Genomic DNA, 27,357 nt, shown 5'->3' with positions numbered 1-27,357 from the left:
TGCAGACGAAGTTTTTGGGGCAAGGTTCTGGGGCGTGCCGTCGCAAATCAGACGATCGGCAAGCGCGAGCATCGTCTTACTTCCCTTACTTGTCTCTATCGGCGAGCGCGGTATCTCCGTCCGAATCTGCCAGACGGTAATCGAGCAAATCGAGTAAAAAGAAATCCACGTCCCCCTCTTAAACTACCGACATTTAATATCGCTCAATGAAGAAGGGAATTTTCGTTTTATGGCGACGAGCGCGTACGCGATGCACGCGCAAACAAAGTTAATGCAAATTTCACGGTCTATTCAAACCGGTGTGCCGTTTCTTTTTAATCTATACTATCACCGATCGACTTTCGACGGTGTCGAAATTTAACGGCGCACTTTTTTTCGCACCGATGAATAATCCGCGGATGAAGTTTCAAATAACGAACGCGGGACGTGCGCGAACGTATCAAATCGTATCAAAGAAGGCGAGCTGCCTCGTCCTGCCTCCACCAGGTTTCGATTAATATCTGGTGGCGCGGCCGCGTAGAAATTCATTAAGAACCTCACTGTGATCGGCGGGTACCGGGGGCGAGCACGCGCGCGACCGACCGGTGTTTTAAAAATGTGGCAGACGCGAGAGCTAGGATGAGAGGAGAGAAACGACGATGAAAAAAAGAGCGCGCGGTTAAAAGGAAGGCGGCGAATATAAGAAACACGAGGCCCCACGAACGTTTAGCATCTGCCTATATATAATAATGAAGCACGAGAGGATAGGAAACAAAACGCGTCTCGCGATGTTTTGCCCCGCGAAACCGAGGGGTCTGATTTGTAATTTATCGCTTTATTGCGAGAGACGACGAGAGGGTGCGAGGACAGCGTAATTAACACGCACGTAAATACAGCCGCGTCCCGTGGTTCCCCATCAGGTGTGCCGTGCGGGAAAACCTCATCTTCTTTTTTCTTTTGGATGTGTGTCATCAATATATGCATCCGCCGGCGTGAGTCCGTAGGTGTGACTCATCGATACATATCATAATTGCGCGTCACACACTTTAACCTGATGTTTAACCCTCTAAAGCGTCGTTTTCGACGGAGGATGAAGATTGACGGATCAAATATACATAATGTCAACATATTCCTGTTCGCGTATGTAAAGAATAGATTCCTACTCCAATTTTAACGTATAATAGCATACTCTTTTCTTGCATCTTTGTCGTTTGTTCTAATTTCCGCTACAAACGCAGATCTGAGCAGAAAGTTCGTAGTTTATTTATTAAAAAAAAAAAAAAATAGTTATTATCTCTAAGGATCATTAAGGTGTCATTAAAATCGTCAAAAATGTTCGAGATTACATACGATTAGACACGGTCGAAAAAGGTCGATAGCTACTCGTCCCTCTTGGCCTCGTTTGCTACCCCAAAAATTCAGAAGTAATTAATTTTAAATAACATTTTTTTTTGCCCACAGCAAAAGCCAGTTACTGTACGTCAAAGAGATAAGACTGCAATGTAATCTTCCGAACATCCGGAATCGCTTAATTCCAGAATCAGTCGCTGGAAGATACGAGAGACCCATTTGTTTATCTCGGAGATACCCGGCGGCGGCGGCGGCGGCAATTTTGATACTCCGGACAGCGGCAAACAGTCGCGGCAACCGGGATGTAATTTTCGCGAGATAAACGCCGCAACGCGCGCATTTCGTTACTCCGCTCGACGATTTCGGGGCGCAGCGGCGCAGCCTTTAACGACGCGGCCGATTCCGCTTAGCTGTGAGGTGTTGCGCTAAGCATCGTCCACTCTCTTGCCGCGATTGTTTTTGCGCCCGTTTTCTGGCCGGTAATTGGCGAGGAGGGCCTGCCCCCTTTCTTTTTACGATTCCACCCTTGCCGGGAACACCTCTCTTTACCCTTGCATCCTTCCCGGAGGAAAGACGCGCCTCGCGTCCGTACCGTGAACCAGCCGTAAAAACAATTACGACCTCGGACAATCGCGTTACAATAATGGCAAACGGTCCGACATGAAACTGAATCAGCATTTGCTCGGTTGTCGAAATTTTTGCGCAGGCGATACAGATGTCGAACAGTTGCGTTACAAGTGTGCAATCGAGTAGGCCGATTTCAACTGCGCTCGAATGTCCGCTTATATTGCAATTTATTTAACACATTTGGCCGTCACATCGTTTATATATGAATGATAATATCTCGTGTATCTTATTACGATTCATCTTCTGCTGACAAGTGCGACTTTACGAATAAAAATTTTAATCTGTAAGTGATGCTTCGTGAATAAAAGAATTTTATAACTTATACGTCTACTTACATGCATGTGTGCTTTCAAATCTAAAGCTGCATATTATAACGCATGGCATGCACATCTTCGGGAATTATATGCTGTAATTTTATGTAAAATCAAACGGAGAAACAGTCTGAAGGGGTAAAAAAAATAACTGGAACGCATTCAGGTATATCGTTTTTCTCGCAAATCTTTGTATAGGCTGGCTTTGCCCTTTAGCGATTCAGTTTCAGAGTGATGCAAGAAAAACGGCGCGATAAATAGAATGAACTGTTTGTATAACGAAGCTACAAGCCGACAGACAGAGAGGCACCCCGCCCATTATTGGCACCTGCTGCTGGGATAATAAAGCAATTGCTCGCAATTATCGAAATTCTCCGTTCGCCGCTCCAAGCACTCGGTTTCGCCGAAACTGCACGCTCGAATAACAAAGATTTTTTTCCACGCGTTCGTGGACATTTGCGGCGGCATCTGCGACGACCACGGTACTGTAGGCCATCAACAACCTTTACGAAAATCTGCCATAATTCGATTGAAAGCTGACGTCTCATATAAATATTTTGTATATCTTCTTTTCTGAAAAGTTCGCATAAATTTTGACGTGGTGGACGTGTCCCGTTCGCTTTTAGAACAAATGTGACAGTGTCAGTTAATTTTTCAACGGCACGGATTTAAAGGACGTGCACTATCACTTTCAGACGGTATCAATTAATTGTTAAAGCAGCGTGGGATTTAGCTGAAATCGACTCGTTGAAATTTATCGCGGTTACGTTTAAGGGCGAAAGGTAGGCGACGATCGGCGACCGAGAACGTCAAGTGTCGCCCATAGGGAAGGAATGGCGAGGTGGTGGTGCATCTACTACGTGGGAAATGATCGTTACGTCGTGCGTTACTCCCTCGACGTCGATCAATCCGACGGATTACGCATGTCCTGGCAGCTGCGCATCCTTCCTGGGCGTTCCAAAGAGGCCGCCAATCGGCGAAACCCCCTAATGCCATCCATCCGGCGGGCTGGCCAATGACAGGGCTGGGGTGTATCAGCGCGGGTGTCATCGGGCCACTCAGACCGCGCGATATTATCATCGTCGTTAAGAGAGCCGGGACTCGCGGCGCGGCGGGGCGGCCAGCAGGGGTCGGTAGGGAACGGACGGGAGGGTGGTGGCGCACGTTGGTCATCGATCCTATACGACTCTGGGAATCGACGCCGCCTCAGGGTAGCTTTGACCGGAATTCGAAGCTCGATATCTGACGGACGGGGTAAGTAAGTGGAAGAGGGCGAACGTAACAGTTTAATCCAGCCGCCAGCCATATCCGTCGACTCGCACATAATGCGCGATATCGGCGAAAAATGGCACGCTATTCGCGAATGATAATTTAGTTTATCTTTACGCGATTTCGCGTACGAGCGATACGGGAACGCGACCTAAAAAAAATGACTTTGCGATCTAAAAAAAAAATCATTAGTGTCCGGGAACGAGATCGGTTGGGCTTGAAGATTTCTTCGCGTCCTCCGAAGAGATTTGAGCAGGGAAATACGTTGGCCGGGTCTACCTGCCTCCGACCTAATAACTTTATAGAAATGGTGGGTGCACCTTGCACACTCTTTTTTCGTAGATTCCTTATCCTCCGCGTCGTCTCTCCATAAATTACAATTTCATCCATGAGATTAATATTTGATCGAGGTGCCGCCGCCGCGCCGCCGTGAAATCTGCGGCGTTATAGCCGCAGCAAAAAGACGATTTCTAGGCGAAAGAAAAGGGCAGGAACGCGTTTCTAATATCTTTGATGGATCGACAGGGCGGCAGCTGCATATTTTAGGCGAGATCATCATTGAGAAAACCAACAAGAAAGAGAAAGAATCTTTTCTGCACGCAAGCATCTCTGCTTCATCCTTTCATTTGCAATAAAACGTTATACAAGTAAATTAACCAGACAACAATCGTGCCAAAATCTCACATATTCTGACTCTCTTAGCGAAAAGGCGTCGGACAGAAATCTTAATGACATCCTTCCACGTTATTGCCTAATTGCGAAAAATATCGGACCTTTGGGTAATATGCCGTCGGCGAAAACTGAAGTTCGTCAGATAAGCCCGGGCGGACACGAAGAGGATGGTACACCGAGGGTTGAAAATCGCTCTCACCTGTCCTGAAATACACAGGACACATTTGGGTCTAGCCAGATACTCCTCCTTGGAGTATTCCGCGCAGCGGTCGTAAATTAATTTGTCGTAACGATCTGATCTTTGGCTTGTTAGGGGTTGTCCCATCGCCGCTATTACATCGAATCTGATAAGGTAATGCGGTAACGTAATTTCGTATCCTAGTTTCCGTTCTGAGGTGTACGCGCACGGATATCTAGGTAATAATCGCCAAAATTCGTCGTCCTCTTTCCGTTTTTTAACGACTTTCGCGCGGACCGAGCAAATAAAGGACGAAATACGAAGATAAAATATCGACGTGCGCAAAAAGATTAACGCGTTCTTAATGTTCGAGATAAACCTGGGACAAGTGTATGTCGATTCTAACTTTAGCAGAATCGATTTCCCCCTTTCTCGTTATGAAAAAACTTAAAGAGAGAAAAGTATATACAAAGGTGTTCGAGAGAGATCCAGCGGCATATAACATTTGGAGCGACCGCAACGAGTCGGAAACACTGGTTAATGGGCGATGATCCGTGAAAAAGCGCAACCTGCGCCAACATCGGTAGGGACAAGGGTACAAGGGTGCCAGGAGTCAAGGGGTCCTTACAATCACTCCATGGGGGGTCGTTACAGGAACCGGGTACGGCGGAGTTTACCCTCGTGTTTATTTGTCATTCGACACTCCGTACATTAAACGCCACGAAACTTACGCGATGAGCTAACTTATCTTGTCAACGGGAAATTGACTCTCCGTTAAGATATATATGTATGTATACTCGAAAGCTTATTTCTATACGAAACCACGAATTCGCGATGCTTCTCGACTCTGATTCTCGAAATAATGCTTCTGTTGTGCGAACGTGATGTATAGAACAGGCGGGAGAGTGAAACGAGAGCAAGAGGATGATGATCAACGAAGAGGCACGCGAGAGCCGAGCGAGATAATGTTCGCGCGAGTATACCTACAAATTACCATTTCTCGGCGGGACGAAATCTTTCGAATCGTGCGGACGTGTACCGGAGTATATACCGTCTCTATCCGACCTTCGCGTCCTTCGTGATCGATGAAGACTCCGAGGAGTCCAGACCACGGCCACGGTATGTCGAACCTGGCATTTCGCGGATCGCTCGTGGAGGAGATCGTTTTTAAAACGGCGATGCCGGCTCGCACGAGACAAGGGGTCCTATATAATTGTCGAGAAAACGATACGCCTCTTGCGTAAGAACTCAGCCAAGGACTGACTCAAATTGCGTCCGTGCCAGGAGCTTCGCGAGACGATCTCGTACTTCGATCTTCGTGGAATTCGTCGGGGAATGGACTATCGATTGTACGGATTCTTGCGTGTCCGGGCACATCCAGCCGATTACGTCTCTTCTTCAAACGGTGTTGCGAGTATTACACAACCTCGCCTTATAAGCATCTCGCGTGTTTAGCAAACGAGAGACAAAGGTCCGTGCTCGCGCCATACATTTAGCGTTAAACGCGGCCGTCCGCCTCGTGTCCTATATTGACATTGAACGTCACCCTTACATTAAGCAAGTAAAACTTAGGATCGGTCAGATCCTATTTAACCCTTTACGTTAAATTTACGTCATTTTTAATGTTGAATAAATTTAAAAAAATATCGAATGTGTGAATATACATATAATATCTAATGGGATACACATAAATTAGTTTGTTATTTAATTTATTAGATATTAATATTGCATATATATCAGTATCATATTCTGAAATTATCATAATATACGTTAATATAAAAAATCAACAATTGGAGTATCATTATTTACATAAGTTTCTTATTAAAATGATCACTGCATACGATGTAACATGTTCAATCATTAAACTCGTACGATGATCTAGTTTTTATTTAGCAAAATTAATGTGTTAAAAAAATTCTTGTAATGATCATTAATATATTAATAAAACTGAGACTGATAACGTGGAAGAATTGTATTAAATTTTTTTCATGCGTTACTAAATATTTGAGTGTGTTCTGAAATTTTCGAGCAAGTCAAATTTTTTATATTCCTGTGAGGATTCTGAAAAAAGAAGCAGACTATTTTACAGCAAGAACTATAATGACATTTCCTGCAGAAAATATAAACCCTTAAATCAGTCATGTACATTAACGAATAAATTTTCTGAGTTAACAGACGCTCTTCACTTGCCACTAATTGTAAGTATATTTAAGCGTAAAATAATTCGATATTTCCAATAATTGTTATATCAGTCTTTTCTCTCTTTTTCTTTATTAACTTTTTAGACATTTTTGACTTTATAGATTTTTAAGTACTGTCATTATATTAATTTATAAATTTTCGATATCATTTGCTGATATACAGAAAAAAAAACATTAAGTAACGTGTCCCCCAAAAGATCTTCTTTTTTATATATAAGTAAGTTATTTAGCTAAAACTTGGTGCACTAGCCAAGGCTAGCTGTGCGAAGCGCAGAAATCGTGCCTGCGCTCGCGTGCGCGTCACAGTGGAAAAGTTTCGCAGCGTTGAAAAACTTTCGACATAACACGCGGCATGTTGTAAAGACGTAATTGTCACGCATAAAGGCTCCTAAGCTCGCGCGAATTGCATATAACAGCGATGCAAAACGGGCGACTGATTCGAAATGAAGGACGAGTGACGGCGAGCGTGCTGGAATAAAGAAATACACTGCGCGGAACACATTATTCTGGAAAGGCGCTCTCGGTCAATTCTTTCGCGGGAACGTTTTTAACGCGTAATCGATACTCTCTTCGACTCTTCGAAAAGCTATCGTTTGACCATAGTTCGAGGATCTCGTGCGGTCCTACGAAATGTGCCGCCGCGCCGCAGCACGGGCCCCGCGTGGAAACCCTTTAATTACATCTACGATACGCGGCAGAGGGGGACGTCACGGAACCAACCTCCGGGAGAAAGAGCGACTCTCCCGACTACCCTCGCGCACGAGCGTGCGTGCGTGCGCGCGCACAAGAGCGCGCGGGGGAGCGAGAGAAAAGCGGAGAGAAAGAGAGAGAGAGAAAGAGAGAACGCGACGGCACGAGAAGGAAGAAGGAGTAGGAGCCCTTCGGAGGAGCTTCGACGAGGAGGCAAGGCAAAGTGGTAGTACGAGGGAGAACGCGTTCTGCCCGCCCACCCCCGAGCTTTCTCTCTCTCTTGCTCTCCTTGACCGAGTCAACCCCTCCAATCTTGCGGCCTTCTCTCTTTCTCTCTCTCTCTCTCTTTCTCTCTGTCTTCCGGCGGGGGCCACGGGCCGCGTTTCGCCGTGGGCACAACCCGGGCCACGGGCCACGAGCCACGGGCCACGCGGGCCTGCCCGATACAACATCCAGCACGCGACGACACGCTACCGTCACCTTCTCTCCCCCCCCCTTCTCATTCTCTCCCTCTCGCTCTGTTTCTCGCTTTCGTGCATTCTCTCTTTCTCTCTCTTTTTCTCGCTTCAGCGTACACACACGACGCGTACGACCGAGCCAGGCGTAGACACGGGCGGTGGCAGAGGGTACGGGGGACCTGACCGAAAGCAAAGCCCGTAACCCCCGTTTGCGGGCCGAGCCCACTTCAGACACGCCGTGTCCTCCGCGTGGTCCACATCATCTTGTCCTGATCGCTTCTCTTTCTCTCTCGCTTCCTCTTTGCGTTCCATCTTTCTCTCTATCTCTTTCTCCCTATCTCTTTCGTGCGCGCGCGCGTGTATTTCTCGCTGCGCTCTCGCGCCCTTGCCACGGTCTGCTCGTTGGTACCTGTGCTTGTGCCGCGTTCTCCCTTCTGCCTCCGCCTCGTCGACGCTCCACGTTCTTCTCCTCGAGCGGGTTCGCCGAGCGGCCGACCGCAGTTTGCGGTCTCCACCGCGAGTTTGCCCTCGCGTCGCGCGGAGATCTGGCACTCCGCCGGCTACCAGGAGTAACTGCACGTGCTTTGCGCCGGGTACGAGGCGATGAGCGCCGGCCTGCCGAGAAGAGGAGGAAACAGTCGAGGAATCGCGGCCACGGGACTGCGACTTCCGACGGTGGCGGCTTTTCCCGAGGAGTCGGAAGCTGAACGCGTGATTACCAGTGAGCCCAACTAATTGTAAGTGGAAGTGGAACAGCGAGAACGTTGTTTAAGAAGATTCCTCCGCGATAGACGTTTGGCCTGAAGGAAGATCGATTGATAAAAATCGACGTTAAGATGTTGCTTCTGCAGTGCTATCAGTAGTGTAATCCTGCTGACGGGATGGTTGAGCCGTGATCTTGATGATTGATCGGACCTTTAAAGGAGCTAAGGAATGCGTGCGTCCTCCAAGTAAAAGAAGAACATCCACCTCGCGATTTCATCAAGGACAAGCCGATTGTACTTTGCGTGGCTATCGGAGCGAAATAAAAATAGAGGACGGACGAGACGCACGGAAGGAAGCGCCGAGATAAAGAGTGGATCATCGGTTCACACGGCGAAAGGTGGTTGTTGAGAGAAACCTTCCTGTCATCTGACGTGACCATTATACAGTCAACTTCTCTCCCTTCCTCCCTCCCTCCCTTTCTCTCTCTCTCTCTTTTTCTATCCGTCTTTCCGACTTTCGTGTCGCATCTACGTCTCATTGCCGTGAAAGCGGAGTCACTTCCTGCGTGTGGCAAACGCGCGACGCACGTCAGGACGACGACGTCTCGCCAGGACACGAGACGCGACGTCGTACGTGCAATGTCGGTGAATTGAATCGAGGCAAGAACGACAAGAATCGGGGAAGACCGAGGTGAAAAACGGGAAACGTGGGACAACTTCGAAACTAGTTACGAGGGAGGTCCTCGAGGAGATCGAATGCCACTCGGAAGCTAAGGAGTACACGGACTGATATCATAAAAAAATCAACAGGTACGTACGGGGCTGCGCTCTCCTTTTCCTCTCGCTGGAACGCGCCGTGACGTACGTTTCCGCGTGCGTAATTGTGGGCCGTCCCGGCTAGATAAATAAATTATCCGACGGGTTTCTTGCCCCCTAATTAGACCGATCCGCCTCGCGTCTCATTATTCGCTCGGTACCTATCGCGTTACCTCGTAACGCTCGACGGTAACTCAACGTCGACTTTGATAAACGTCGATACGCCGTGTAAGTATTTGCCTATCGAGAAAAACTCACCCCTCGCCGTAATATACGTTTGCATCCGCGATGGACGTCGTCGACGCAAAGTCTGTGGTTGGCGAACGACGGTTAATGATTCTAGCGGACGAATGACTATTGCTTATCTAAAAAGATAAGCTCCTTCGCTCTTCTTTCTTCTTTAACCATATACATCTCGTTATGTGTCGGTGCGCTTCACGCGATTATTTTTAGTCTTGTTACTGGTCATTGCGTATTGACGGAAAAGGCATATTCCTGCAAGGGGAAATTATTTCTCATCGAAGCGCCGACAATAACAAAATCTGATCTAAATATATTACATTATCGCGGTGGTATTTCCGCGTTCGCGCGGCGCACGTGTGTCAGCGACGCATTCCCCTTGGTATCTCGCAATCGGAAATTCCCGACACTTATCGATACATTCGAACGCGCGACGACAGATTATCTCGTATACCTGGGGCTTAAAATATCAAAAAGAGGAAAAAATAACCCGCAACGATCTTATCGCCCGACGGAACCGACGGCGGAATCCTCGCGGAGTGTCGCGCGGAACAGATTAAAGCTGAAATCATCGTGGCGTGTGCGTGCGTGTGTGCGATGACGCGACACGAAAATCAGCGGCGCTAATTACGCGATAATGATCCGACGGCACGGTGGGACCGCCAAGGGGCCGCGAGACGGAATAAGAGAACCGAGAAGGAAGTCGCGCGCGGGGGGGCTGCGCTCGAACATGAGCATGAGCGAACCCCGTGACTGTGGCGGCGGTCTCGCGCGAGGAAGGAAAAGGGCGGATTTATACATATACTTATTCGGTCGGGATATAAGCGATAAATATTAAAGTTCCTTATAAAGCACAAAGTTCTACCGCTCTCTCGTTCGCTCTCTCGCTCCTTCTCTCTCCTCCTCGCTCTCCGCCTGCACGGTGGGGCCCTTGGCACGCCATCGCTTCATTTAAAATGCAAATTCGTCCGGATGGCGTGAACCACAGCGGCCCGAATTATTCTAATTACCCGCCCTTCCCCTCGGTCTCTTTCTCCCTCTTCGTCTGCCTCCACCCGCGTCTCTCTCTCTCTCTCTCTCTCTCTCTCTCTCTCTCGCCGATTTTTCTTACCGCGCTCTCGAAAGCTTATCCGATCGGCCAGCTCGGAAGCTCGAAAAATCTTGAATTTCAGAGTCAGCGTGCCGTCGATGCGACGAACAAGATGATTCCGTACGACGCGATTTACGAGAGACGAAACGAACGTTGCTTAAGTGCAGTACGTCAATGTTAACCTTGAATATTGTTGTAGATAAAGCGCACGTATGCTCGAAAAGCCAACCTTCCTGATTATGCATATATAATTTATTAAATAAGATTGTTGAAGAAATATAGGCAGCTCGACTTCCTAACTTCTTTCGCGACGATCATTTCGTGATTTTACTTGTATGTACCTGGTAAATTTTTTATTTTTTCGAGAAGAACACGGCGATAAATTGCGACCAGCAAAACAATCCCTAATTGATACAGGATAATTCGGTTCGAAATCGGTGGCGAGGAAAGAAGCGCCGGGACGGCGACGACGAAAAGGTAACCCGCTCGCACGGTAGTCGCCTCTGGTATACGCATAAACGTGCAAAGTGTGCTGGAAACGAGTGTAGATTATCGCGGGTAACGTGTTCACGATCCGAGCGAGATGTCGTGCGCATGTAGGCCTAATATATTCAGATTTTTATGGCTGGTGGCGTATCGGTGATACGGCGGTCGGTCGGGTCGGTCCACCCTCCCGCCCCGCGCTTCTCCCGGCCCGTTTCGTTCCCCCGACGTCGCTGCTGCGCGGCGAGGCCTTCCTTCGCGTACTACTTAAAGCGCGGGTAACCTGATGAATAAACAAAAACTAGATTTTGCTTAGGGCTTACACGTAAAAGCGTGACCTTACCGGCGATTTACCGCGGCTGCCGCGGTTCTCAAATCGACTCGAACTTACTCGCTTCGTTCTCGCCGGAAATCTCAGATCTACTAGTCGATCGAGAATGACTGATTGAGTTTTTATAGTTTTTGTATTAAGCTTTGAGTAACACGTTTGTATTTTCCTCTTTAATACTCATGTAACGCAATCTCTCTGGTTTCTGTAGATTTTTTAGTTATAAAAGAAAAAATTGTAAGAAGAAAATTGTTCTATTGATGATAATTACGACAAAAAAATTAGAAAAGATATATTTGATATATCGTTCACTGGGATAATAACAAAATCTGATGTTCACAATCATTCACAATATAATAACGACAGTCTAGTAAGAATCTAAGAAATGATTGACGAAGCGTAAACTACCTTGTTTCTACAAGTCTAAACCCATATTTTTATTTTATTTCATTAGTTAGTGCGAGAATAATACGTGCGCGCGTCGAGAATGCAACGCGCATTCGCAACATTTGCATGCGTTTACGGTGGCGAGGAGAGCAAACGGAGAAAGAAAGGGAAAAAGGGAAGAAGGTAAGAGGGCGGAACACGTGTTCGCGAGAGTAACATCGGCAAAACACGTGGCACGCGAGAAACGCGATGCTCCGGCTCACCGTGGCCTCCGGTTCGTTTGATTTATAATAATCGCTCAATCCTCATTACGGGAAGCTTCATCCCCGCGGGACGCGAACCAACGAGATTGCCCGGCGAGCGTCGCCGTCGGGCCGAAAGTAATCCCGTCCCGTGGCAAAAAGCTCATGCATTCTTCGCCGCTCGTTGTCGTCGTCTTCGTCGTCGTCGTCGTCGTCGGGAATCGAGCCGACAACGCGCGATCGTAGACCGTATACCTTTAACGAGTAAAACTTGACACCTTGAAATCGCTGCGCGATGGAATTTAGTAGCCCTTCGAGCTGCGACACACGTGCAATCCGCTTTTTTCGCCGAGGCCGAAGACTCGTCGCTTCGCGTGGCCGGATACGCCGGATCTTTACGGACTCGTTTTACGTTTACGAAGAAAAATATATACGGAGAGAATTGATGAGAGAGACGGGGGAGGGCGATTAGAATTTATTTTGCCGGGCACGTCTTTTAGGCACGAAGAAAGAACGGCGTTCTTTTTCCCGATCGAAGATATAAATTAGCGGTTGCAGGCTGGAAAGTAGAGAATATCGCTACGAGGACACGCCGCGCCGCGCCGCGCCGCGTCTCGCCGGCTAGGATGATGGTTGGGCATGAAGAAATGAGTTTTCATCAAGACTCCGTGCAGGGCATAGCCATTTCGACTATATGGCTACCGCGTAACGTATGTAATAGTTACATCAGATTAGAACCTGCGATGGGAGGGAGGGGACGAGCGTGTAACCAGGCCTAATGCCGGGGTAAGCATCGAGTCACGGGGGTGGAGGCGGATCGTACTTATTACACGTATATACCTTTTGAAACACGTCCCCGCTGTGCCACACACATACACACATGTACGCACACCTGCGCGAAGAGAAGCAAGGGTAACTATGGAGGGTAAGGAGTCGCCGGTGACCGCGCAACGGCGGGCGAGGGGTGCTTCGGTAATCGTGCATTAATTTGCATCACAAAGTACACGCCACCCGCCACGCTACGCACGCATTCCACGTAGTTTTCCGCTCGCTCCTTCTTCTGTCCCGGCGCGAGTTCTCAAATCGGGATTTCTTACGCCGCGACAGCCGTCAAGCGCCGATCTGCTCTTATGATGTTGGACGAATTGATCGAGGCTGACGAGTAACGATGAGAAGAGATGCGAATCCCGTCTACCGGATGACGATCCAGGAATTTCGTGCGCGACGCGGTAATTTATGCAATTAGTGTAAAAACTGAAATATGAAAATGAAGTTGTCGGCGCTCGGTGAGCGGCCCCGCCGCCGCCGCCGCCGCCGCCGCCGCGCCCCGTCGTCGCCGCGATCTCGCCGCGATCTTCTGTTCGGGAATGAGAGTCACGGTTTGCGGCTACCGGCGGCAATATTTTGCCGCGCTTTGCCTTATCGGTACGGTTGCATATTTAAGGGTTGCCATGTCAAGCGTCAAGCGCGCCCTTTGAATACATTTAAATTCATTAACGGCGAAGGCTATACTCCCGCTATACTATATATAATACGTCGCGCGCGGCGAAGAACACGCACACACGGCGCGCAATGGTGCTCGCGATACGCCACTCACGAAGGATCTACGGCGATGCGCACTACGTTTCGCGTTATACACACCGTACACAACTTGCAGTTTGCCGTTAAGTCTTAAAGACCGCGTACTTGTTCTGTTTCAGATACGGCACGCTGATCGCTCGTCGCCATGCCGCACACTGGTGAGTAAGATATTTGCTCCTCTCAGATTTCTTCAGACTTCAAATCTCATTTCTTCCTTCGATTGGAACACGTGTGTATACCCCGGTCGCAGGATGTCCCAGAACTCGCGATTTTTTAGTTTCTACGGCTACTTCACTGTTAAATTTGTAGTGTCAGATTATACACCATTTGAGTCATTTTTAACCATTCTTATAAGTCGCTATTAGTTTAAATTTCATCCTTTAATATTTAAGAATGTTTAAGAATTTGGAGTCGATCTTTTCTTGGCGAAAATGTCGAGAGAGATCGCGATTTATTCCAACTTTCCAATTTGCTACATCGCATATCCTTATAATTAAACTTCAAACCGAGATTCTATTAAAGTAAAAAATCTACTTCTAAACAATTCGTTCTTGTTCGGTAACCGCTTATTACTCGCAAATTATTGATATCGTGATAATTTCGCTAAAAAAAAATAGAGTTTATATTAATTAAAGAATTTATTATTAAAATTAAAATTACGAATTATGGAATACGCATCTAATTGGGATTGTGAAATCAAGCCAGAGTTCAATAAATAATCAAGTTTCTCATTAATCTCGTTAATGACGTCACTATCTATATAATATTAATAATAAATATATTGTAGTGCATTTCGGTTTTGTCAGGAATTTTGAGAAAGTAATGGCTCTAAAGGATTAAATCGTTAAATCATTTCACTATAGCGTACGCATAGCGTATGCTAATTCATAGCCGAAAAAGACGTCGCGTCGCAAACAGCAGCTAAATAGCCAATCTTACCGGGCGTTTCGGTCGGCTTCGCTTCCTGACTTATGTGAGAAAGAATTTAACACGTCGTTATGGTTTCCCCGGGACGGGGTCAGCTACCGTCGCGTCGGCGAGATCACAGGTCGCGATCGGTCGTGAAAATAAAAATTTCTACCTTCCTCCTTTTCTTCTATACCAGAAGAGGAGAGAGAGGGGAGAGAGAGAGAGAGAGAGAGAGAGAGAGAGAGAGAGAGAGGGGAGAGACAGAGAGAGAGAGAGAGAGAGAGAGAGAGAGAGAGAGAGAGAGAATCTCCCCTTCTCTCCTGGCTGCCTCAAGGCTAAATTACGCTTTGAAAGGCAGTTTGACAGTAATTAACGAAGAATTTTATACCGTGGATCGAACGCCGACATCTATAGGCCTATTATTAAACGAGTATAATTATAATCTACCGTCTCTCCTCTCTGTTTCCCTTCTCGCTACGCTGATGTCTGATGCTCGCGTAAAGAATCCTGCCTGGATCCCGATCGAGCGATCAATCTCTCGCTCTTCCGCCGAGCCACCGGCGAGAAGTCTTCAAAATTAGAGAAAGTATTCTCCGTTTCGGTTGTCGCGGCCTTCCATGAATTGGGATATTAATTTTGCCAATGCATAATCTTGTCAACCGAATGATTTGCGTAATGCCTCTCTTTAGAAACTTTCTTGGATCATTTCGCGTCAACGAAATGCAGCGAGATCGTATATAGAAGACTTTCGATGTGTATAACGACTTTGCCACATATAAATTATGGCGAAACATTATGCGGGCAATTTTGAAATGCGCTACCATATCAAAAAATTATTTACAAGATTATAGAGGCTATATTGAATGATGTTATCAAGATTCATATAATGCGCACTTCCCCAGATTCAATGTTACCTTTTAATTATCAGCGAGCTCGCATGCTACATATGTTACCTCTTAATTATCAGCAACATCCAAGTCGCGGATAATCATTGAAGCGATAAACGCTTAATAACAGCCGCTGTTAACCATCTTGATACACTTCCATTTAAGGCTATCTCTCGCATGTGTTCTTTTAAGATAGATGATGACGGGGCCGATATCGCGAGCGATTTGAACGGTGACCGATTCGGCATCGATTCCGAATCGGCAAATCGCGATTCCCGGTACGAGACGTGCTCGCTCTCTCAGCAGAGAGACAAAAATCTGTTAGCATGGGTGCGGATCGTGATTACACAGGTAGGGCAGGTGTAGAGTTTGGTTAAGGCCTAAATGGCCAGCGCGATAGCGATCGTTGTTGGCGATCGCATTAGCCGGCTAATTCTAAGCTAAGCCAGTATTATATTTTGAGAGATATCCCTTTTTATGCGCTCGCGAAAGAACCTTGTGCTCGTAATTTGACAATTTGCACTCTGTTGAGAAAATATAGGCTGGAATATAAAAGGAGATTAAAAATATTGATATCCTATAAAATTGTAATCTCTAATATATATCTCTAATATAGTTATCCTGGAAATTGATCAATTTAACACTCTAAAAGTTCTATAAAATTTTTTCCAAATAACAAAAATAAAAAAGAGAAAGAAAAAAGAAACCGTGATATATGAATGTAATTCTTATAATTTTGTCATTTTTAAAGCAATAATATACGCGTAACGTTAATTTTTTTCTTGAAAATCAATTACGTAAAATAATCTAATTGTGATAAAAATATAGCGTGCACGATTAGGTAACAAGAACTTTTATGCATACTACATTTAATTTCTTCGTAATTATTGGCTTGATGAGCTATGTGCATTTAGTCGGTAATGTATCAAAAAGTGGTCAAGGTTAAAACGCATTAATATGGTTAACAAAATTGAATGTTTTTACGAAGAAGTTTTTACGGAGAGAAGCAGAATTATATATATAAATAATATAAATTCTTGAAACTTTATTTAATAAAATCTTTTTGGTCTAAAACAGTGAAATCTCCATAGTATCGACTAGAAATTCAATCAAGATCGCATCCGATAAATTGGCGAAACTTTGCTTTAAAAAAAATGATTATTCCGCGGACGGAAAGTGCACGTAAAGTACTCGTCACGCTGAAAAAGCTGCGCATTATCTATTTAATAAACCAGATCGTCTGCACATCCGACCCGAGAAGCGCGCGGTTTATCGCCTTTAATTATTGCAAACGCATGTTTATTAACATCCCATGCCGTTATCAGAGATAACAGTTATTTCACGATTACGTCCGCGTAGCAGCCTATATTTCCGCGAGCGGTTTTTTACCAATTCTAACCCGTTTGCCTCTACGCCTTGGCCCCTCTGCAGATCGGGCGTTTCCGGTATTCCGATTTCCGTGCGTGCGTTTTTTGTCTCACGTAAACGAGCGGTTCCGTGCTGTTTATGATGCAACGTGTGGCCAGAACCGCGCCGTTAACGCGCGGTTCCATTATTTCGCGGATCCACCGGCAGATTTGCAGTTAGATAAAGACGCCATTTCGGCCAGTTTTTTGCCGTAATAATAATTTGGCCCGCTGTGTCCGTCGCTTACGCGTCGCCCGTCCGTCTCTCCCGTTGTCCGAAATGCGTAGCGTGTATAATTTTCGTGGTGCAATCGCGTCACAGATTGGTGTGCCCGGCAGAACGAATGAAGGACGCATTAAGAGACAGATAATTAAGATAATTAATCAATTATACAAAAATGGTTGAGCAAACATTAATTTAGCGGTGCAAGCTCGAAGTTGAAGGGTTTTGTTCAATGCCAAGATCCGGTCTTTATTTATTTATTGATGAAAAAATGCTCCGTTAGGTATCGCGTATTTGAAGGTTCAGTACAGCCATTAATGAATAAGGTACGTGCGAGCACGCGAGACACGCATTCCCCGGAAGTAATTTCGCCGAAAAGTAATTTCTCCGAAAATGAGTCTTACCGTCTGTGTGTCCCTGTCACCAATCGAGAGAAAGACCCTTAAATTATCCAATAAGGACAATCCGTCACGCCTTCGACCGGTGGTCATTATCAGCAATTCCCGCACTTCGTGCGGGCTCGCTGCTGCGCGACCGTCACGTCCGCTCCCGCGCTCTCGCGAGAACGTCATGAAATTGTAGAAGCGTTTCGTAATTTCGGCCCCGGGACACATAATGACTCTTTCGCGAATCGCGTTTACACGAATAAACAGCTAATGGGCGCATTAATTGGAAAACGATTCTTATCTCCCAATTTAAAAGTCGCGCATATACATGTGCACGTAAACTATTAGGAAGTAAAATTATTAGGAATTATCCTCCGAGATATAAAATCTCGGGGGCATGTAAAAAAAAAGCTCGGCATCACGAGTATATAATCGCGCTGATCATTTGCTTCTCAGAGCGCGGAGGCTCCTTCGGGGAAGTACGAGTCACGGGAGTGACCGCCGCGATCGTCCGCCAATTAGCCCGTAAAACGCCAAATAAAGCTCGGATTCGAGGAATCCGAGAGTAATGCCGGTGGAAAAGAGATTGACGAAAATCTTTTCTTTGGCCCGAATACGCGGCCGCTCGTTATTTCTCCAAGCTGGTTCGGAGGTCTGTCGGCGTCAGTGATCGTGGTAATGACATAATTAGTCGGTGCGGATAATAATTAGCGATCGTCCTGGTACGCGCGGCTCGTCCGTGCATCCGGACGTGTCTACGTGAAGGCGCGTGGCTCGATTTAAGTATATAAGTCGTCCATGGCATTTATGCTTTTGATCTCTTTTGCCTTTTTATATTTTCTTTCACGAGGGAGAGAACGTCGTTAGTAACGCCGCTTCTGTGCGGCCTCCTCTTTCTCTCTCGTTCTCTTTCGGCTCTAGTTACGTCGATAATAATCGCCGACGAATAAAAGCGATTATTCCCATTACCCGGCAAGTTATTATTCGTTAAATTTATATACCTGGTCGATGATTACCTCCACAGTGCGTCCGTGCAGAACCGCAACCGGGCCAGATTGCTCGCATCCTTATAAACCTCTCCCTACTTTGCCCTCGGCTATATTACAACATCATTACGATATTGTAAAGATTTCTAACTTGCAACGTGACAGAGTTATGTTATTAAAATCTGATTGTAATTACGAAAATGTATCATGTGTCTTTCATGTTATTCTTTGGCGTAACGACACATTAATTAAGACACGCGCGAGTTTTTTATTCGGATCCGAATATCACGCTGCCGAAAGTTGTCGGTGCAGGACTTAAGACTAGAAATCTCAACTTGGAAACAGCAAACTGAATATTAAGCGACAGAGATTCCCATGTGAATTCCGAGCCGCGTGTAATTATACCGTTAACTGATCGTCGTCGAAAACTACGATCCGAAAATTAAGAATTTTTCACGTGTGTCGGATAAGCCGATCGAAGATTTATGATGCGGCTTCGATACAATGGTGTGAGCTCGTTCCACGGTCTATCCGAACTTCTTCTAGCCGACGTGCAACGTTTCGTGTAACGAGAAGACAAACGGAACTTACCGTATATAACTCAGATTTTATTCGACGCCTTAATGCGCGCGCCGGGCCGCGGATCGTTTTTAACCGCTCATTTTCGACGGCGGGACATAAAATCGATGATCAATTGGCGTTTTTATTCGCGCGCGACGAGCCGGTCATTACGGGTTTACGACACCACTGCGGGGGAATAATATCGGTTTTATAAAATTTTCGACAAGTGCTGCGTCGGTTGTGCGACGTGTCGCGCATGCAATGCGTAAATAACTTGTCGTCCGACGTGATTTAAGTCTGCGGCACATTGTGGGTTTCATATTCACGCGCTGCTGAATATGAAAATTACGCGATTGCACGTTTTTATGAATTTGAATATTAAGAGAGAAAAAAATACGAAATGGTTTCTAAAACGACCACTCGGCCTCGTCTTAACGTTTCATTCCAATTAATTAACTTTTTTAGGCTTCGTCGATGGGTCTAAACTCCTGAATCCTCGAATTATGTTAATTTTTATTACACCCGATTTAACATGTGAAATTTTAAAATCGTCGAATTTTACTGAAAGTTGTTTCATAATAAAGTATCTAATTACATATTTGGAATTTGAGGAAGTTTTAGATGAACTTTGGCGAGAGGAACGAAATAACAATTGCGCATAAACAGGAACCAATTTATGGCGTCTCTTTACACGAAATAAATTTAGTATTTCATGGAAGTCTTTTGCAAGTGCCGAAATAATAGCGGTTAGTGCACGAACATTTGATATATCTTTGTTGCATAATATCAACGAAGTATAGAGTTATTCCATATTAATTGCAAGCGACCTCCGAAGAGTACAGATGTCGGGATTTCGCTGTGAACGCTACACACACGACCTTCCTAATATTACTGAAAATAATGACACGTCTTTGCCGGACGGGAAAGGCATCAGGGGAGGGGAACGTTCTTTCCGTGATATTCGTCGTAACAATGTCATTAGAGGATCAGGCAGAACCGCACCGTCCAGAGAATGCACCTGCCGACCTTCTCGGACGACCGCGAGCGCATTATTAGCAGATTTCCGACTGTCCTCCTCTGAATCGATAAACACCTTTTGCCGTTCTATCGACGCGAAATCTCGAATCGCCTCCCGGCCGACTTCGGGCCGACTTATCGCGCCAATCGTTATGTCGCCCTATTAACACAATAACGCGACCGACTGACTGACTATACTCTTCCAGGACAAGCCGGGGTGAATCAATTAGGCGGCGTCTTTGTGAACGGCAGGCCGTTGCCGGACTGCGTGCGCCAGAGAATCGTGCAGCTCGCCATGGTCGGAGTCAGACCGTGCGATATTTCTCGACAGCTACTCGTGTCCCACGGCTGCGTCTCCAAGATACTCACGAGATTCTACGAGACGGGAAGTATCCGACCCGGCAGCATCGGCGGAAGCAAGACGAAGGTAAGATCGACCTCTGATCGAAGCTCGCGATTTTTAGAGAGGTATCTATATACGTTCCAATGTGCAATTGGACTCTTTCTTAATTACAATTGTACAGTTTTTTCATCTCGATTATCGACACATCTCATTGTCATTATAATGCACAAATGTATAAAACTAAGAATATTTCATATTTCATGTAAAAATATATTAGAATAAAGTATGAAATATCTCAACGCACCATTTTTCGGTGACTTACTAAAGTAACTTAATATTTACAGAGTATTTAAAAATGAATTTAGAAATTCCAATTGCATATTGTTTAATAAACTTGTAGATTTTTCTTTGAAAAAAAAAAAAAATTTAATCAAATGTCAATATCAGAAAGTTATTTGAGAATAAAGTCGGACGTTGGGCATAAAATGCGCGGTAAGAGTGCGACTCTCAGGAAAAGATTAATGTCGGTGGCTTTGCAAAAACACGTGAAAACGAGCGATCGCGCATCAGCGTGCGTTAGCGGGCGGTGGCTCTGATGAGAGTCAGTTCTCCCTCTGCGCGTACACGGCCAAGGCATTCCTGATGTGATTTTAAGTATAAGGGCTGCGTTTTGACCGTGAGTGCAATTATCCAAACACCTTGCAGTGCGAGTATCAGCATTTTCATAATTTAATGGTTTTACATGGTTATCCTGCATAACATTCGAGCGACTTCCCGGCTCCGTAAATTAATCGATACCTCGATGTTGAAGAGGAACCGCCGTCCTCTCTCGTCGCGACGCGCGACGTCGCGGAAGGAAACTTCGCCTCGCAATCAAGATCGATCTCGCGAAATCGTGGGACACGTTTATATCGTTCGTTCGTAATCACGCTCGTCGTGAAATTTAACGTCAAGTCACAGATTTCTTATCACATCATGGCGTACTCATGTCGCTCGGGAACGTTATTTCGCTCCCCAGGCGCGCATCGCGAAACTGCCAATGGCGGACGCTCGCGGTATCGCGCACACACGCCGCTAATGACAATATAATTGCACGGTGCTTATATGTACTGGGAATTTCTTATGATGCGCCAACCGCGGACTGTTACTCTGTGCTTAATGAATTTATTTTAATAACGCGCGTCGCGTCGGCGTGCATCGACCTTTCTCAAGTCGCGAGTTGGAGTTTGGTATACGCCGATGAAAGAGAACGGAACAGAACAGAGGGGGAGGAAGAAAGAGAGAGAGAAGAGGTGGCCCTTAGAATCCTGAAGAGGACATTTAAATTCCGGATGGAGCACGGGGAAGGGGGCCCGATTACGCGCCCATGTAAACGATAGTCATCATCCGCCATTACCGGCGTTCGTTTTATTTCACGTATGTCAAAATAGTCCCGTGGCGAAATAATGGTTGCGCGCTTAATACGGCTCAGTCCTGAAGTCCTTTTTAACCGCGATCTACGCGATCGGCCGACTGAAATCTTCGCTTTTTCTTCTCCTCTTTGCGACAAGCAAACGGCAACCTTGTGTAATTTGGGGGAGAAATTAGGAAGACGTACGAGCCCCCCTGAGAAGCGAGTGTATGAAGGATCAAGTCGCTCGCCTTGCACGCGCAACTTATCTTTGCCCGCCCACCGTCATATACGCACAAAGGATCTCCTGCTCTCTCGAGGAGATCGTTAGATAATACGCCGACTCGGCGGCTCGTCACTATCCCTGTCTGTAAGTGGCTTTTACAGCGATTTAAAATTACGCCGATAATTAAATAATGGCTACTAGGTAAATCCTTTGATTGCCTGGCAGTATTAACTCGTCGGGCCCCTCGAGAACCGGCATTTAACCGCATCCCCCCCACACCGGTACCTCCCCACACGTCGATTTCCATCGAAGGAGAACGTTCCGATTTTCCTGCTGAGTAACGAAAGATGAACGGTGCGCTCTGTCGAGATAACGTTGCTCTCAATTTTAAGTCTGTTATTACGACTTTCCGCGCCCTCCTCGACGCGGTATCCCACACGATATTGCCCTTCGGTCACAGATGATCTTCCCGGGCGCGAATTTGGTGTAAACTGCGCGCGCTCTCTCAGGTGTTTTATACCGGAGCACTCCCCTCGGGCGACTACGCATATTTGCAGTAAGACCTAAGACCCAATAGCCGTGTTTAATTAAATGCGCGCTCTTGGACAGATTAATTTCCAACGGCGCGCGATTCAGTCTCTCCGTCTCGCGCGTCGTTGCATCGTGCGGTGCAATTTATTAGCGTGCGATCTCGCGAAATTAATCGACCGGCTATCGGCGAATCTACACGTGTTCTCGAGCGCGGTACGTAACATTTTCGTCCACGTACTTTCTCCGTTATCCTCACTCTCTCTCTCTCTCTCTCTTTCTCTCTCCTGTCATACGCACGCGTGCGCGTCAACGTGATACGTGTCGGATAATAGGGCGGCGGCACGACAGAGAAAATTGTCTCATGAAAAATGCACAGATCGCGTCAAAGCTACGGATAATAAAGTGGAACGTCAAGGAAAAAATCGCCGCCAATCCGCCCCGTACATACGCGCAACGAATCCGAAAAGCTTTCTCTCCCTCATATAACAAACTGGGATAACACCGCGACAAAGTACCCCCGTCGTGACGCTTTAACCCTCTTTACCCCCGGATTCGATAACGATCTCGCGGGTTTCTCGAAACCGTTAAGGGAATACCACTCGCACCTGGGAATGATTATTGTCACGGCTTCGACCAGCGGGACATTCATTTTCTCGGCGTACAGTTCACGCTCGGCGATCGGACGATTTTCCCTATTTATCTGGCAATTAAGATCTCGCTCGCGGTCTCGGCGGAAATACGCGCATGGACGTGTATTTATTTTCTCGATGCATGATTTAACAGCGCTTGAAAACACCGCGACAAATAGGAACAAATCGTGCTTTATTCCCACGACGCGGAGTCGCGCTTTAAACGAGACTTCCCAATCGATCGCGCTTGAAAGATTTGCTTTAGAAACTGTGAATAGACAAATACACGTATATATGTACATACATATTGGTTAATGTCAAAGGTATTTAGGTTTTAGTAAAATGGTCGGATTCATATACTTCTTTTTCATTCAGAGAAAAAGTTCTAATCTCTTTCTTTCGAAGAATTTTAGTTTTCTAACTACAGAATACAAAGTGTAAGAAATAAATTTTTTATACAAACTTAATATACGTATTTCGAGTTAATCGATCTTCTCAGATAACTCGCTGTTTTCATCTATTGTGCCATTTTATTTCACGTTCCTAACGACAAATCAATTGTCTCTCATTTCCGACACCACCGGCGCGTCCAGGTGGCATGAGAAAAAAAATGGGGCGGAAGGTGTCGACGGTCGTCGTCGCCCTTATCATTCACGAGCACTCGGGGCATTCGGGGCGCATGTAGCGGGGCGCGCAACTTACGCGCGATAATTACCGGAGTTGGTGAACCTGTTCGTATATACACGGCCCGGTATATGCGGGTTATCTAACGTTTAGTGCCAGATGTCCATTCTGCCCAGCCAATTTCCTCCGACGGTAGTCTCACACACACACACACATAAACGCACACGTACATGAACATGTACAACGCATGCTCACGTGCGTGTCCGCGCTTCGATGTGCCCCGACGGTGACGCGGAGGGTCCGCATTAGGACGCACCGTATATATTGTCGGAGCAGGGGTAATTGTGGCAACGACGACGACGGAAGTGTCAGATTAGAATCTGAGATGCTCCCGGGAGCACGCGATGCTTGTCCTAAACCCCCTCAAACTATTAGGCGGCCCTCTCCGACTCTCTTCGCTACCCCCGAGGCACTAGCCCCTAAAGCCCTAAACGTCCCCGCCAGTGGTGCTTTCACCTGCGAGGATTTCGGATAATGACATCTTGTACACTTCGTATTAACTCCTTAACGATTTTCGTGATCTCAACTGACGGTCGTTGCCATCCAAACTTGAAATAATAAGAGAAGGATGCTTTCTACCGTTGATTAGTCTTCGAGTTCGACTTGCCCGCGACGAAAACTTATTTCCAATGGCTTACGAATGAGGTATTTTTCTTTGAGAGAAGAAATCGATTAGGCTGAGCAATCACGCGAGAATTTACGGCGACCCTGTTATTCGAGGCCTATAATTCTTCTCAGCCGTACCGAGCACATCGATCGACGCCCGACCGTTTGTCTTTATGCCGATCATATCGATCGTTGTCCGGTGCACCGCGGATATTTATTCTGCTCCTCTTCGAAACAATTTGTCGAGAGAGATCGTATCGGGGCCCACGTGGCCGGGCACAGACTACCGACGCGCGGAACGCCGAGGCATCGATCTTCTCGCGGAATGAGATCGGTGCCGGGTAATCGACAGGTTCGGTAATACCGTTCCGCTCGGCGATATGTATATATATACACGTACATATGTAACGCGCATACGAACCCCCGCGCGGGCATGGAACGTGCACCCGTGAAGATGATCATCTTTTCCCCGAGCGAGATCTCGATACGTCTCGCTCGCGCCTGCCCATCGCCCCCCCCTTCCCCCCCCCAAAGAGATCGGCGATCTCGAAATCTGTACGGCCGGAATAACATTTCCATCGCGTTAGCATAAAATTATCCGCGTGCCATTACCGTTCATTAGCAAGTCAAATTAGCCGCGCGGCCAGATTGAGCACCACTGGGGCCCCCTTTTCTTTTGGAGTATAAGCGAAACCGATGGTGGGCCTCGTGGCAGGCAACGGCACCGGTGGACGGTACCAACCGACCGGACAACCCGTTTCTTTGGCGAACGGGGGCTAAACCGAAATAAAGTGGGTAGTGCCTTCGCCCACCGTACCGGACGGGCTCTCCTCGCTATCTGATTGACGACCCCGTCCGTGCTCTTCACCTGTGAACGACATATGCGTGTGCGACTCGCTACGACGACGGTGTGACCGCGTTCGTGTTAATTTGTCGATGAGATAACGCGCGCGATTCGGCTTTAAAAGGAAAGACGGAATGATTAACAACCCCAACAACGGCATCCTGGCAGCGATAAACATCCTTACGGACGGTGGACACAAATGTTCAAAAAATTGAAAGTTTTTTATCTTATATATTAAAACTTAAAAAAATTTTTAGTTTAATCAAAAATATATATAATGTTAAAGATTTAAAAGTTGCGATAAATAATGATTTCTCTCGATAATTTCGTTAAAGAAAAATGATTCCAAATTGATTAAAGAATGAAAAGCGGGACATACATCTAATATATGAGACACGCATCTATCCCTGTACACACACACACATTTATTGAAATATATTTAATTTATATACTGTATATGTTGCAGCAAGTAGCCACGCCGACGGTGGTGAAAAAGATTTTACGGATGAAGCAGGAACAGCCGACCATGTTCGCCTGGGAGATCCGCGAGCAGCTCGCGCGACAGGGAGCTTGCGATCCCCAAAGCTTACCTTCCGTATCGTCGGTCAATCGTATTCTTCGAGGTGGCGGGCTTCATACCGATATCCCTGCCATCGAGAGCGGCGCGTCTGGCGGATATACGTCACAAATTCCGTCGAACGCTGGAACCAGAGGTAAAGAATTTGCGGCGATACTAAAAGAACTCGAGGCGATTGTTCGTTGTCGTTATCGGACAGTTAATGTACGGATTTGTCGGCTACTAAACCGAAGAAGATGGACGATAGTTGAAGCGAGAGACGCGCGGGTGCATATATATTTTCGTTGCGGAGCTTCGTGAGTCATTATGTGTTAGACCGAAGCTGCGTTGCTGCGAGTGCACCATTACAGACTAATAACGCCTTAAACACCTGTCCCTAGCGTGGAATAGCGGATCTTTTTTTTGCGGTTATTTCCAGAAGAAAGACGATAAATGTCCGAAAATCGCGACGGCGAGCGCGCCGAAGGAGAAGAATAGCGGGAATGATCGTGACAAGCGGAAGGGAGGGTGGGAAAGGGCAGATCTCTCCGAGATACCCCGTTGCCGTGATTGACTCGTCAGCAAAAGCCACGCAGACCCAGGCAGGGCAACAGACACGCAACCCCGTGCTGTCGAAACGGAAAATTTGCCTCGCAATTTGTATCGCTGGATGCTGGAAGCGGTGCTCAATTTACCGGCTTTGAGCAGCTAATTGCGAAACGAGCGTCCGGGCTTTTTTCGTCTTCATCCTTCTCTCAAATCATTTCACTTACGAGTGACAGTTCTCTTTCTAAATAACATCTAAGAATTAAGGAGCTTTTTGTGCCGAATTAAAATATATTACTTTGAGGCAACGCGAATATCGTAATAAATAGGCGGAATTAATATCTACTACTATTGTAAGACCAATTTCTTAATAATATACTCAATAAACAATATAGGCAAAAACTAGATAATTAAACGGATAGAAATTAAAGTAAAAATATCTGATAGGTTTGACGACTAATGTAAGAAAGATTATGAATCCTATTCTTCTTCTTAAATTGTATGGCACCTAATCCCACATGGGATCAATTAAAAAAATGATTCTTCTCAAAGATGGCTCATAATGGCCAAGGAAAGCGGGAGGAAAAGTATAATTGTGCGTGTATGTAATGTGTACCTGTATGTGTTTTCACGGCAAATAAAAAATAATGGACAACATGTATACGGATAGCGTATAGGCGTATACTATACAATAAATATAGTATAAGGACACGTGCCCGCGTAGTTTTTGATGAAATGTAATTCCGAATATCTGTATTTATGGAGAGAGAGAGAATTTTTTTTAACGACTGCGAAGCAACGTGAAAATTATAGCAATAACAGTTGCAATTATTTTCTCGTAGATACACTCATGAGAACGGATTATCAGCTGTTCTACCCGGGCGCTCTAGGACCGTTGCACATTTCTACGAACACCGGCAATACCGGCACACCGTCGTGGAATCAGAGCTTCTACTCGTCCCTCTATCAAGCGACGACCTTGCACTTGCAGCATGGAATGCAATCCTTCGCGTAAGTTCAC

The 27,357-nt window shown here is 46.3% G+C and overlaps 1 protein-coding gene across 1 annotated transcript in view; it reads left to right on the top strand.

Moving 5' to 3' along the window:
* The first annotated feature begins 7,447 nt into the window (after positions 1–7,447).
* The window catches only part of Poxn (paired box pox-neuro), a 23,522-nt gene continuing 3,612 nt past the window's right edge, over positions 7,448–27,357 (top strand). Inside the window, exons 1-5 of the mRNA XM_077422322.1 lie at positions 7,448–9,249; positions 13,726–13,764; positions 20,188–20,408; positions 25,701–25,947; positions 27,179–27,347. Coding sequence (XP_077278448.1) covers positions 13,752–13,764; positions 20,188–20,408; positions 25,701–25,947; positions 27,179–27,347 — 650 coding nt within the window. The 5' untranslated portion in view covers positions 7,448–9,249; positions 13,726–13,751. The remainder of the gene's footprint in view (positions 9,250–13,725; positions 13,765–20,187; positions 20,409–25,700; positions 25,948–27,178; positions 27,348–27,357) is intronic.

Source organism: Temnothorax americanus, unplaced genomic scaffold, assembly GCF_048541705.1.
Source record: "Temnothorax americanus isolate GAGA-0224 unplaced genomic scaffold, ASM4854170v1 Scaffold7, whole genome shotgun sequence".
Taxonomy (NCBI): Eukaryota; Metazoa; Arthropoda; class Insecta; order Hymenoptera; family Formicidae; genus Temnothorax; species Temnothorax americanus.
Note: the sequence above shows the minus strand (reverse complement) of the source record. Positions and strands in the feature narration are given on the sequence as shown.